At 32.6% G+C, this 15732-nt stretch overlaps 1 protein-coding gene across 2 annotated transcripts; it reads left to right on the forward strand.

The window, feature by feature from the left end:
- Positions 1–5382: 5382 nt before the first annotated feature.
- On the forward strand, positions 5383–8534 carry LOC108318830 (protein RMD5 homolog). Of its 2 annotated transcripts, none has more exons than XM_017556415.2 (2): positions 5383–5486; positions 7139–8534. In XM_017556415.2, exon 2 carries the CDS (start codon positions 7192–7194, stop codon positions 8338–8340), a length of 1149 nt encoding a protein of 382 aa, XP_017411904.1. In that variant the 5' UTR covers positions 5383–5486; positions 7139–7191; the 3' UTR covers positions 8341–8534. The 2 variants fall into 2 exon arrangements, with proteins under 2 accessions (XP_017411904.1, XP_017411905.1); XM_017556416.2 differs by having other exon boundaries at positions 5402–5774.
- The last annotated feature ends 7198 nt before the right edge of the window (positions 8535–15732 follow it).

A 15732-nucleotide genomic window follows, 5' to 3' on the forward strand; every position in this document is an offset into this window, starting at 1 on the left:
TCAAACATATTCAATAGATGTTAAGGCATAAAATGAATTAGTAAACCCTAAATAGATAAAAAGATAATTATCTCGAGAAAAAAACTCATAAATTCATTATATATAACATTATTCATAGAGTAAATAATTATATATTTAACATAACATTTATTATTGTGGACATACTTGTCTTATTTGAGTGTCTTTTGTAGACACACCTTTCATCTTAGATTAAACAACATATAAACATGTACACACCTCGAAGTATCTAGAAGTAGAGAAGGGACATCTTAAAATGAAAGCTAAATAGTGTAGAGAAAAACTTATTGTGAAGTCTTTGTAGTGTGATTTCGGCTTTGTAAGAATATTTGGTTGTGGCCAAAGAACACATTTTCTTTGCATATTGAGACTATCACCTAGTTAATATTGAATATAGGACTAGTGTATCATATATGACCAATATCATCTCGGGCTAGGTAAAGTGGCATCATGTCGGTAAGAACGTCTCAATCAAAACTACCAAGGATCAACCATTATCAACAAAGGTTAAGGGGTAAGACAAATTAGTGGAACCCAAAACAAATTAATGAAGGTAACCACATAGGCACAACTAGGTAAAAGCCCAAAAACCCATTATAAATAGCATAGCTCACGAGATAAATAATCATGTATTCAATATAGCATTTATTATTGTTAATGCACGTACTTGACTTGAGCGTTGGATTGTCTTTTGCAAACACTATCCTTATCTAGGATTGAGAGGCTTCTTGTGGAGTCTTTACAGTGTATTTTTGACTATGTAAAGACTATATATATATATATATATATATATATATATATATATATATATATATATATATATATATATATATATATATATAATGTGAGATATACTAATTTATTATAATTGGATGGCTTGAATGGATAACTTTACCTTATGCATTTTTTCAAGAAGATCTCATTAACAATCCTACTCCTTAAAAAAGACTCAAAAGAGAGAACTATTTTATCTAATAAGCACACGATTAGACATTACCTATGTTGTCTACAATCTTACCAATTTGTAGCTACTCATAAAATACACGATTAGACTATTCTTTGATATTTCAAACAAGACCTTAGAAATGACTTATTTCTTGTTGTAGCAAGTGATCTTCAGTTTAAAGCCCTTAGTGACTCAAATTTGGAAAGCAACTCAGAAATAACCTCTTATATCTTATAAGTCTAAAAAGTTGCCCACTGTTTCCAAAATTTCATCTAAAATCATGTATAAAGCTCTTTTCAACCACCACTTGTGAGATATAATGACTTATCTTGTTGAAGACCTTCAAGTTCAACACACTCAATCGTCTCTCCTATATTGTGACAATCAAGTTGCAATTCAAATTGCATCCAATCAAGTCTTTCATGAGTAAACAAAATAAATTATCACATCATCACAAAGAAAATGCAATAAAATCTCATCAAACTTCTTCTTATCAATATGAATCTTCAACAACCTTCCATTATCTTTCTTCCAAGATAGTAATACTCAACATATGTTCTCAACTTAAGGGAGTTTAAAAATAATCACACAAAATTTCCACATAAAATGCCTAAAGAATAGTAATTTTCACCTAACATGGCTTCATTGTATTTACACAATTAAAAGGCAAAAAACCACGTCAAAAAATAATTCTAACTTATGAATCACAAAATGAATACAAAAACACAAACAAAACCATAAACATGACTTCAAAACTAACACATTTAAGGTAAATAACATAAAATTAACCTTGGATGTTCATTGACTTAATAAATAAACCAAATGGTGCTCACTTGAACGAATAGAGGTTAAAGTCGCTAACCATGTAACAGCCTCAAGAAAAACAAAAATCAATTGGTTAAAACATACGTAAAACAACACAAAAGATGATGAAACCACTTTCGCAAGACTTAACTGAGTAAAAACTAACCTTTATTGTTGTTTGCACTCATCTTCAAAAACGAAAGTTCAAGCACAACGAAAGCGCGAATAAAGAGTGATATTGAATTAAGTTCTTACAAATTTTTACAATATATAAAATGTCAGAAACCCAATAAATACAATATGTTATAGGTATATGGCCTCAAAATCTAGGGCATTTGACATTATATTGTAGTAACTACAATATGTTCCCTATTGAACATATTAGAATCCATTTTTATGTTTTCCTGAAGGTTTTTCTTTCCTTCAAATTTTAGAGCATTTGTCTTCTCTAAATAAAAATTTGTTGTCTTGGATTTCAAAGTGCACATTCATCTTCAGGAAACATTATGCATTAATGAAGGTGCACTTTGAAATGTGAAGATTGGAAAATGCGTTTTGGAGGATAGAAATGTAATGAAATCTAACTGAAACGGGAATCTTTAGAAAACTTAAACCATGATTCACAATATGTTCAATGATGAAACTTTTTAAACACATTAACGACGGACTGATCACTAATCCGACGTTTAATTGGTCAGGTGAAGAGGAATGTTATGAACATTAATTTATAGGTTAAGTTAAACGAAGGGTTTGACGTAGAACTAGATAATGATTCAACGTCTAATTGGTCAAGAGAAGGGGGAGCATTAATTAGAGCATTGTTACCAACGAAGGGTTTGACATTGAATTAGGCAATGGTCTGATGTCTATTTGGTCAAGAGAAAGGGGCAGTTAGGAACAAATGATGAAACTTTTTAAACACATTAACGACAGACTGATCATTAATCCGACGTTTAATTGGTCAAGTGAAGAGGAATGTTATGAACATTAATTTATAGGTTAAGTTAAACGAAGGGTTTGATGTAGAACTAGATAATGATTCGACGTCTAATTGGTCAAGAGAAGGGGGGAGCATTAATTAGAGCGTTGTTACCAACGAAGGGTTTGACATTGAATTAGGCAATGGTCTGATGTCTATTTGGTCAAGAGAAAGGGGCAGTTAGGAACATTAGTTATAGTGTTGTTACCAACGAAGGGTTTGATGTCGAATTAAGCAATGACCCAACGTCAATTTAGTAGGAGAATGAGGCAGTTGAAAACATTAATTATAGTGTTGTTACCAACAAAGAGTTTGACGACAAAGTGGACAATGGTTCGACATTTAATTGGTCAGAAGGGGGCAGTTGAGAGCATTAATTACAATGTTGTTACCAACGAAGGGTTTGACGTTGAACTGACAAAGGTTCAACGTTTATTTAGTCAAGAGGAGGGGGTAGTTTGGGACATTAATTACAGCGTTGTTACCAACGAAGGGTTTGATGTCCATTAGTGCATATTCTGACGTCTAATATTTGCCTACAAATACCACTATTATTCCATTGTTTGATCTAATAGAGTTTTCCTCTTAAACATATTAGGATTCATTTTTTTTAATTTTCTTAAAGATGTTTGTTACCTTCATATTTCAGAGTAAAATGTAATGAAATCTTATTATAAGAAACATCTTCATGAAATTTAAAAAATGGGTCACAATATGTTTGATTGTAAAACTTTTTTAACAGATTGACGTTGGATGTTTTGATATTCCGACGTCAATATGCTTCATCAATATCAACAAAGCTCTAAAGATACAAAACCTATGCACAAATATGAAAATCATTCAAGCAAGACAAAAGGCATCTTCAGAAAACTTAAATCGTAGGTGAATATATGTGCAGTGGAACCTTTGTTCAAATTGACATATAAATTAACATTAGATTTTGTTATTATCTGACGTCAATTACCTTCGAGGATTTGAAAAGCTCCTCTATTAGTACAAAAATTATGCACAAATATGAAAACCAAACCAACCAAACCAACCAAAGAAGCATAAGATATGTAAAATGGAGAAACTACTTGAAATCTAGATTTTGTTAACTCTTGCCTCTAACTTTCCATCACACCTTCAAAGTTCATAAAAACTTTTCCTAGAGATGATAAATCAACGACAAAGAAAAACCTTGTTTTTATGAACTTCAAGGAGTTTATAGAAATTCAGATAGAGAAAATTAACAAAATGAAAGTTGGTTCCAAAAGATCTTTAGGGAAACGAAAGTTTGGTGAATGGATGTGTAGGCTTTACAAAGGATCTGAAAACTCTTTTTGGAAAAGGAAATTGTGGGGAATAAGAAGCGTTTCGGATAAATTTATTTTGTTGTGGACATCTGCGGTTGCCTACGCAAACGTTATATTTTTACTCAAGGTATAATATAACGATGAAGATGGTGTTAACCAACGTTAAATGACGTCGATTTTGATGTGTTCAGATATCATTAAGTAAATTACGTCAAAATTTTGAGAGTTCATATGTTTAAGTTATTGCATTTATTTACAACAATGTCACCTGTCATTTTTAACGTTGATTTTTTTGTTCGCAAGACATTGTTGTCTTATTTTGCACTAACAAATGTATGTAATCAATTAAAATAAAAAATATAATCAATTATTTTTAATATAAATAAACATATGATATAATTATATTTTCTATTATAATGAAATAAGTAATTCTAATAAATATTAAAATAATAAATAAATTTTTTATTAATTTTATAATTTTACCTATTAAAATAATTTTTTTATTCACCGTTATCAAATAATTTCAAACTTTTATCTCATTTATCTATGTTTTTCATTATTCTTTTCTCAATTCAAATAACTTCACTTTTACCTCCTTTACTCACTAATTTTTATTTCTCCCAAATTCACCCTTTCATCCAAACACAAATTTAGTTTCAAAGATCAATTGAAAAATAGCATAATTGTAAAAGCTAAACTTAAGAAATTAAAATATTTTTGTGCGGAGAATTTCAAAATTTAGATCGAATGGTAAACATTTGGAGATAAAATTATATATATATATATATATATATATATATATATATATATATATATATATATATATATATATATATATATATATATATATATATTAAATAAAAAAAATTAAAAGGACGGCTTATAATTATAATTTTGTGGGAGTATTATAACTAAGAATAGGTGCCTTAATAAGAAACAAAATCAATAATTAATAATGAAACATATTTATTAACATGTCAGTTTATTTAGTGTGATTAAATTATATGATATGTTTTTATTTAATGTAATTCAAGTCTATCTTTTATAAAATAAAACTATTATTATTTTAAATATAAATAATGGGTACCCTTAAATTTCAGCATTAAAACCTAACAAGTTTAAATAAGCACATCAAAGTAGTAACGTGAGTGGGTATTGGGCCAAGAAGTACTGGAAATCAGAAAGGGCAATAAAGGGGAAAAACGGAAATTTATTTATGCGGAGTGCAGGAGGAAATATGTGGAGGTGCAGTAAGAAATTACCATCCCAAAGTGGGCTTGGGTAGGTAAAGTGGGCTGCACAGTGTCTCGGTGGATTAACCAACGACACGTAAGTAACCCTTTCCCTCTTACACTTTCCATCCTAATGCACAAAACTCATATTTCTCTCTCTTCTCTGCGCTTTGCCCTAACCAACCTCCACAGATCTGTTACCTCCATTTTCAGTAAGCTTCTCCTTTTCCCTGTTCCACCAATTACAATATGTGAAACCCTTCATCCTAACCTTCTCTCTCACCTTTTCTATTTTTAATTTCGGCTTCCTATGGAATGCTGCACGGTTCACTATTTTAAGGATAAGCGGTTTGCTATTCAAGCTGTCTTTTTTATTTTGTGTTCACGATCTTTTCTTCTTCTTCATCGTTAAATCTCATGTTTTGGATTTTTATCTTTCTGGATTTTTCGTGTGTCTTGCTCGAGCTGAAGTGGCATGCTTGAATTCTGGACCTTAAATTGTAAGTAATGGTCACTGTGCTTTGCGTTGAGTTGAACGTGGATTTAATTTTGATGGGACGTAGGGAGGTTGGTATCGTTAATCTTCTTCCCCTGGGGTGGTCCTGTGACGGGAAAGGAATCGAATTCAACTCTATTTTGTCAGGGATTTGATACACGTTGTGGTTGTTTGTTGATTCAGCTTCTTGTGGATCTTCAACATATTCTCTTCAATTTATAGTGGACCTGTATTCTGATATGTTGGATATTAGTGGAACCTACTTTATGGACTATAGTTTCTGTTAATTTTCTGTTGTTGTTTTCATCCTAGACCGTTTGGTTGGCGTTGTGAATAAGACGGTAAAAGTTATTGTGAAACATATGACGCAGACTCTGGAATATTATTTTTCCAATTTAGAGGAATATGCTTGAAGAAAATGCTAAGATACAACCTCCTCCCGAATTCTAATTGTTTGTTTGACTAATATAATGGATTTATAATAATTTAATCTTTGGGAACTTATTCTTTCTGAAGCCTTGTTAGACATCTGACCAAATAAAAAGAATATGTAAGTGGTTTGCTTAGTCTAGTTCTAATTTTATTTTCTATGTGAGTTGTTGTTGTCCATTTATTTGGCTGCACCGAAATTTATGTTCTCCAATGTGGCTGGAGTCTCTTTCATTTTGTGTTTTTTGCTGATATATTATTCGTTTAGTGGAAAAGATAAGTCTCAATTAGTATGAGTGTGTGAAGATTATTAATATGAAGGGTTTTTATTTGCAACTTGAAGTTGCTTCTCACTCTGGAGCTATGCAAACAGACACAAAATGCATTAAAAGGCATTTAATGTAGCCAAGATTATCCTAGAAGAAAATAGTTGTATGTCTTTTGGTTTGCGCCTGGTATCATGTAATATAAGTTTTAGAAACCATTTATAAACTTGTTAACGGTAGATGGCTGTGTTTTCCTGGTTTTGTTTGATTTGTTTGTATGGATACTTTGGGGGATGTCCAGTTAGGGTACCTATTCTGATTATGGATTTTTTGGCAATGATTTGGATTGACTTAAACAATTTTCTAATAACGTGCTTTTTAACCCCTGACGTACTATTCATTCTTCTCATACCAGAAAAAAAAATGCACATGTGGCTAACTTTCTCTAACCCTTTTTCATAGTTCATATTTGACAGCATTTCATTTTTAATTCCTATTGAGTTGCCAAAAGTGCGAGTTCACTTCACTCTTGTCTTTTTCTAAAATGTGTATTTTTCTTTTAGTTTTCCTTTATTGCAGTGCAATTCTGTTTTGGGAGGATTCCTAGTTCTCTTGCATTTCATTCTCTGCGTGGTTGTTCCATGAAGTTTGTCCTAACACTGAACTTTTGTAGGTGCCTCGCTTTTTTTAAGGCATTACAAGTTGTAGATACAGTTACTACTCAATATGGAGCTGAGTACTATAAAAGATGCTTTCGAACGTGTTACTAAGAAGCAAACGTTATCTTGTTCCAAGACTCAAGAAGCGATTGATCATATCCGACACGAAATTGAGAGTGTTTTAGATACAATTCAGTCAGTGAATAATGCTGACCATGAACTTGATTACAAAACCGTCATGAGTGAGCTCAAGGCCAGTTTACTTAAAGCTGCTCCGCTTTCTCAAATGGAAGGTACACAAAAAGAACTCAACAAGTATGGAAAACTTCTTGAAAAATATTTCAATCCTGATATATCCAAGGCTTACAGAAATATCGACATTGATATTCATACATTAAACCAAATAATTGCCAACCATTTTTACCGGCAGGGCCTTTTTGAGATAGGGGACAATTTCATGAATGTGGTTGGAGAGCCTGAATCTGCTGCCATTATGAAATCCCCATTCCTGGAAATGTATCAAATACTTGAAGCCATGCAGAATCAGAACCTAGAGCCAGCCCTCAACTGGGCTGCCACTAATAGTGACAAGCTTGATCTAAGTGGATCTGATATTGTGTTGAAACTTCACACAATGCAATTTGTGAAAGTGCTTCAAAATGGAAGTAGAGAGGAAGCCCTTAGCTATGCTCGAACACACCTTTCCCCTTTTGCTTCCCGTTACATGACTGAGATTCAGAAGCTTATGGGTTGTCTTCTATGGACCGGAAAGCTTGATCGATCTCCTTACCATGCGCTACTATCGCTATCTAACTGGGATAAGTTGGCTGAGGAACTTAAAAGGCAGTTCTGCAATCTTCTGGGTCAGTCCTACAATAGTCCGTTGAGTGTGACTGTAGCAGCAGGCATCCAGGTTTTGCCATCTCTCCTCAAATTTATGAGCGTCATGGCAGGGAAGAAGCATGAATGGCAGTCCATGAACCAGTTACCTGTACCAGTTGAATTGGACAGCGAGTTCCAGTTTCATTCTATTTTTGTTTGTCCTGTCTCAAAGGAACAAGCAACTGGAGATAACCCTCCGATGTTAATGGCCTGTGGCCATGTCCTCTGCAAGCAGTCTATATTGAAGATATCAAAGAACTGCACAAAAGTGTTCAAGTGCCCATATTGCCCCTTTGATATTGATGCAGGACAATGCAGGCAGCTATATTTCTGATATCAATGGATTCATATGAAACTCTTGTATAAACTGAATCATGTGTTAGCATAGGTGTAACCGTACATGGCGCATGCAAAAAGCCAATTCCTTGTTGTGATGTCTGTATTTAATAAATTTGTTGTAAATAGAAATTCTTTTTAATTTGGATATGTGCAGCAAGTCCTTCGTTGATTAATAATCACCAGCAATCATTTGAATAACCTCTGATACTCAAGTTAGATTTTCCTCTCCTAATTGCTTGAACCAATGAAGGAAAGTAATGTCGAATCTATCTCAACAAACAAAAGAAAACCGCAGAAGAAGAAAATCTATAGATTCAAGTGATCGATCAGGCCACCTCATAAAAGAATTTTCTAATTACTCTGATTGTTTAATTTACTAGACAGCATTATACATTATAATTAGTTTATATCCTTTGAGTTGATTCTGTTTTGAAAAACTTGTATTGCTGACGAAATATGGAGAGACTTAATGAACAAATAATACTCGTGGTTCAGTAATCTTGTATATGATAAGATTATTGTTATTACCTTGAAGAGAGATAGAAAATACTAGCAAGTAGCAACTAAGTAATGAGCAGGTTTTTTGCTGGTAGAAAAGATCCGACATAACTTGCATTGTAAGCGAATTACTATAAAAAGATTGTATATTTTCTACTCTATGTTCAAACAATTGTCATTTTCCCTTCTTTCCTCTTTTAAGGTTCCGAATGAACTATTTTCGCCACCTTCTCTTAGATGAGTGGTTCTGCTATTGTGTCTACTGGAATATTTCCGAGTTAGTACTCCACGGATCAATTCTTCGTTTATGTCACCTTTAACTATTTCAAGTTACTTTAGCCATTGGTAGAGTAGCAATAAACAAAGGATGTGTATTACTCTAATTGAAATTTAGTTTATATAATGTAATCATGTTATTAAGAGATTACGTCTATTGTCATTCTAACAAAATTGTCTAGAGAAAATCTTAGGACACTACTATTTTATTAAAGGAAAATATCTTTTTAACAATTCTTTTTACAACTTTTTTACAACCGTTTTTGTGGTAGTTCATGATTAGTCCGTTTCAAATATATGGACCAATAAAATAGTGACACATATTCTATTATAAAAAAAATTATTAACATATCATAGTCCTTTATTAAAATATTTTTAAAGAGTTTATAAAAGAGTTATACTTCTATAGAATTTGAACCTCTTAGATCATGTTAGTACATTATATCACTGACAAATATAAAAAAAAATTAAATAAAATTTCTTTTCAACTTATTATCTCCGTACCAATGTAGAAACATTCATTTTCCTTACCAGGCTTTGAAAATTATTTCAGAAAAATATTATTTTAATTCCCGAAAATGTAAAGTATTATCACATTTTTTAGGCTAAGGAAATTCAAAATAAGTCCCTAGACTAGCAAATAAGTATATAATTAATTAATTATAGCCTCTTTAGCTATTAAATATATCTTATTATAAATTTTTAATTAAAGTGATTGATAAGGGGTTGATAAATAAATAAATTTGGAAAAAATATAATTTTTATAATTAAGGGGTTGATAAATAAATAATAAAGAATTAAAAATTAATGGTTAAATATGTTTTTCAGTCTCTGAATTTTAACGGAAATTGTAATTTGTCCTTATTTCAAATTTTGATACATTTTGGTTCCAAACTTTAAAAATGAATGAATATAGTCATTTTAATTCAACTAAGTTAAATTTTTTAACGTGACAATGTATTTCAATCTAGCATTTGAGTTGTTTATACTGTTTGATACATTTTCTTTCAATGTTAGTCGGGGATGTTATTTAACAAACCAAAAAAAAATTAATGTTATTGGGTTAAAAAGACTATATTAATTCCTTTTTAAAGTTTGAGGACCAAAATGTATCAAAGTTTGGGTTAGAGATGAATTTCAATTACGAAATTTCTTCTTGTACCCCACATTTTCCAAAATTTCAATTATTCCCTTAGTGTAATTATATATTTGAATTACTTAATACATAACTATTTTGGATTATACAATCCATAATGCAAAATTTACATTCCAAATTATATAATTTATGATGCAAATTTACATTCTAGATTATATAATTTATAATGCAAAACTACAAGAAATATGCTGATTACCGAAGGATTATTACCGAAGGCCTAGAGACCTTCGATAAAGTTGATATACCGAAGGATTTAGCGACGGTCATGTAAGATGGTGATTACCGAAGGCTTTTCCCTTTCGGTATTGGGCAACGAATTTACCGAAGGCTTTTGCCCGTTGGTATAGGCATTCACTTAATGAAATCAGAATTTGGGATTTCCCTCTTCCATTTTCCCAAATACTCTCCTCGCGAAACCTTCCCCCAAACTTTCACTCCCAATTTGTCAGGTCCCCGCTTTCCACTCTCCCCGCCCTAATCTTTGTCTCATTCTCTCGTTCACAATCCGAAACCATCATTGCCATTGTTTCTCACTTTCTCGAGCTCCTCTTTCTCTACGAGGGTGATTTGATAGTGTTAGGAGGTGTTGTCGCTGCGTTAAGGGTTTGTGTCGCGACGTGGGCAGAGCTTCTAGCTGGCAAGGGAGGCTAATCCAGGGGCTGTGTAATGAAGTGGCTTTCGCTGCGTGAGAAGGGCTTCGCGAGAGAGGGTATCAAAGGTGCTAATACATGGGTTGTCACTGCCGTAAAGGTGAATATTTCTTTTGTGAATAGGGTTTTCGTGGTTTAACTAGGCTTTACTTCATGGTTTCTTTTGGCATTTTAGCTGTCTTTCACTAGCTATGAATATGTTTGGGAATTTCTACACTTGATGAAAAGGTGTGGGAGTTAAATGTACAATTTAAAGAAGTAAGGTAATGGTACCCAACAAATTTAACTTATAAATCTCATGTCCAAGCTACATTACAGTCTGCCTGTCAGATTTGTAGGTCTAGTAGTTGTTTTTGCTAGACATTGAGTAATATAGATGGGTAACTTGGCTGAGAGGACCACTTGTGAGATAAATATATATTTTTGGTGAAGCCTCTGATAAGAACTGACAGAAAAATGATGATTATTGATGTTTGGTATTATTTGCAAACATGCATTGGTTGTATAAAGCAGATAGAGAGGAAGAAATTTGGAGAAATGATTTTGACAAAATAGCTACTGAAGCAACTTTTGGAGCTTGAGTATTTGTTAGAGTTGGTAGAACTGAAATGGGGTCCAACAGTTGATGTTTAAGAATAATTTGTCGTCTTCTCAGACATGATAGGTTTGATAGGATAGTTCAGTAAGGATATATTTTGCATTAAGTGCTTTTGCCTTCGGTAATTAACGAAGGCTTTTGCCCTTCGATAATTACCGAAGGCTTTCGCCCTTCAGTAATTACCGAGGGCAATCTGGCCGTCGATAAAAGGTCATTACCGACGGCTTCTGGCTATTTTCGAGGGATTGTGGCCTTCGGTAATGCCCTTCTTTTTTGTAAATTACATTCCGGATATGGATGTCAAAACGGGTTAGCCTAGCCCGTTTTTCACCCACCAAAATCGGGTCTGGTCGGGCCAGTCTGACGTATGAAAACAGATTGAGAAGTTAGACATGTCTTTCCTAATATGGATACTAATTTAATAACAATTAACTTTAGAAACAAAAAAAAAACAATTAGTTACTATAGTAACTTATTTAGATACCAATTTATAAAGTAAACATTATTGGTATCTAAAATAGTCTCTCTTTTTATTGAATATAGTGAAAAATTATATATGAGATTAATCTTCCTTGTGTAAAACATACATATAAGTTATTACATTTATAATGAAAGAAATATGGGCGAAACCCAAAATACAACCTAAAGAATAATAACAAAGTAATAGAAAATAAGTAACTCAAGATAAAAGATAAATATAAGATATCTAATAATTTAAGATATCTAATATTTTCCCTCAAACTAGTGGATATAAATTATATATACTAAACATGTTACAAATATAATTAATTATTGGTCCTTGTAAAGACTTAGTAAAAATATATGTTAACTAATCACTTGAGTTAACGAACTCAATCTTGATATCTCCATATACAATCTTTTCTCAAATAAAATGATAATTAATCTCAATGTGTTTGGTCATCTCATGAAATATAGGATTAGAACTAATATGAAGAGTAACTTGATTGTCACATGTAAATGTCATTTGAGTGACATATCTAAGTTATAACTCTTTGAGCAATTTCTTAAGCCAAACAAGTTCACAAGTGGTTAAGGCCATAACTCTATGTTGAACTTCTACACTAGATCTTGGCACAACACTTTGTTTCTTGCTTTTTTAAGAAATCAAGTTACCACCAATAGAGACACAATATCCAGAAGTAATTATTCTATAAGAAGGATATCATGCACAATCAACATCTAAATAAAAAATAACTCTTGTATGGTTATTGGAACCATATAACCACCATTTCCCAAGAGATCCTTTGGTATATTTTAATATATTGATTTCTAATTATCTTTATTTAAGGAATTAAGAAATTGGCTTACCACACCGACTGCAAAGGAAATGTCAGGATGAGCATAATTCAATTTTCTGACTAATATTTCATACAGCTCAGGATCTAACATAGGCTTCTCCTAATTTGGTAGGAGTTTGGTATTAGGATCCATGAGTGTGTTAACTGATTTTGAATTCACCAATCCAGTTTCTTTCAAAATATCCAATTCATATTTTTCGTGAGATATAACAATACTATCATTGGATTGTGTCACCTCAATACCCAAGAAATATCTAAGTTTGTTAAGATCTTATGTCTGAAAATTGTGACAAAGATGTTGTTTCATATGAAAGATGTCATACTTGTCATTATCGTTAAGAACGATGTCATAAATATATACTATCAAGTAGACACATCCAACACTTGAATGACGATAACAAATTTAATGATTTGTCTCACACTGCGTCATACCAAATTGTTGAACAATGTTGCTAAATTTTCTAAACCAGACCCTTAAGAGAATGTTTTAGGCCATATAAAGATTTGCAAAGACTATATACCAATCCAGAACTTTCATCAATAATGAGGAACCTAAGTAGAACATTATTAATCACTTTTTTAGTAATATGATCAACATACCACTGACTCTTAAGCCAAAGTTTAATGTTTGATGCCCAAGTTGCATAATTAGTGTCCTCTAACTTATCAATAGATAAATTCACAATGACATAGTTATTATATATGAACGGTCAGATCCACTAGTGACAAAAGAGAGATTAGAAAGATACAACAATGAAAAAAAGCCATACATGAACATGAGAGAGAGAAATCCTAAATATTCAAGTTTCTCCAATCAAGACAACAAGTCCAAATCCATATAGAAGAAACCATGATGAGTCCAGAGAAGGTAATAAGAGCCGGAGAAGGCGACACTTGTATCGCCAAGTCTAATTGGAGAAAACGACGTCTGTGAACTTCAACCGACGTGTGGGAGAGCGTTTGGACTCTGATGGTGGTGATATCGACGTGTTGGGTCGCCTGGCCGAGATGAGCATAACTGTAACATCCCAAAAATATAGCACACAACTATATACAGGTGTCAACATTTAATAATATGATAGAACAATTACTACAATAAGAAAGTCAAACTTACATTTATTACAAAAATAACCATAAAATTTTTCGAACTATACAAGAGCTTCCTATACTGCTACCGAATGTTCATCATATAACCGAATGGTTATATTTACAGAACAAAAATAGTGAACGTCGATTCACCAAAACTATCTATACTATATGACCGAACGGTCATCTCCTATTCAGTAGGAGTCTCACCGTCCAGCTCTTGTTCTAACGTAAGCCCTTCCCCTTCTGCTCACATCCAACAAGGATGATCATTGCAATAGAAAACCGAACAACAACATGGATAAAAACATAAAATAAGGGTAAGCTACTACAATTCAATTAAGCATGCATTCGTACATGAAATAAAACTACAAATCATTACAGACCGAACGCTATAGCATACAAGAGCCAACGTAGATATCACACATAACTTGAATATCATAATTCACGTACGACTGACACTTGACTTGACCATCCGGATTGTATGAATACGTAGCTTGAGGCCGTTCGTGCACTCGGGTGGTGTAGTAACTGGAAAACCATCAGCTGCCACCCGAGGTTAGTCTGTTATAACTCACCCAAGAACCTATGGGCTAGGACCTCCCGCCATTCTCACACAATGACTTACCCATCTCTACTTGAGAACCGGTAATCATCAGAATATCAGGATGAACTCCGTGAATTTCACTATCCGTAGTCATACTTTACTACAACATTATCCTTACACTGAGACATTCCTCTCCGGAATTCTCTTCCACATTACTTGAAACATAAACTTTTACTTGAATACCAATAATACTTCCCATACATAATAGATCATTGCTATACATAAGCAAGCAGCACCAATCCATAACATCAGCATTGAAAGATCAAACCACATTTCATATAAGAAGATCAAACGCTCAAATAACACCACCCTTAATTACAAACGAACGAAAAGGATCTAAACAACAGACGAATATAACCTAACGTTTATTTAATAGATAGGACTTTAACATGAGCCGAACACAGCTTAAGAATAGAACACTCGAATTAAACCAAATACTTAATATAAGACCGAACCATATTTAACTATCCTCAATACTAGAACGAACGGTATTTCACTATCCTCAAAGTAATAACTAACGATATTCTACTATTCTCAAAACAAGAACGAACGTTATTTCACTATCCTCAAAGTAATAACGAACGATATTCTACTATTCTCAAAACAAGAACGAATGCTATTTCACTATCTGACAAAACCGAACGCTTAAAGCTTATACTGAACACTTATAATTACTCTTACAAACTATTCATCAAACCTAATACTTTTAAGGAAACCGAACGTTAATACCTTTTAGTTGAAATACACCTAAACTGGTATCCGATCATAAACGAACGTATTTTAAGCCTAGTCCCATTACGAAGTCTACTAATAATAATATATGAGCTATCACAAACTAAAATACCTAATCCAATAAGACTGATTATAAATATATATAACCATCAAAACTTAATATATTTATCACTCCCTATAAACCGAACTATTATACCCTGGTAAGGCTAGACTGCTAACTCTATTGATAACTTATTCCCTGACCATAACCAAACGGTTGAGACCGAACACCCAACTATTTTACATAATTTTTGCAGAATCCTTATAGACTTATACAGAACCACCAAAAATCCAGAAACATGCATTTCATACACTCATATACAATTCATCAATCAACTCATTCCATATATACACAAAATCATCACATGCATAATTAAATTTAATAGCTTCCCTTACCTCTAAGCGTGACCGAACATTCACATAGGC

This window comes from Vigna angularis, chromosome 1 (assembly GCF_016808095.1).
Source record: "Vigna angularis cultivar LongXiaoDou No.4 chromosome 1, ASM1680809v1, whole genome shotgun sequence".
NCBI classification, from domain to species: Eukaryota; Viridiplantae; Streptophyta; class Magnoliopsida; order Fabales; family Fabaceae; genus Vigna; species Vigna angularis.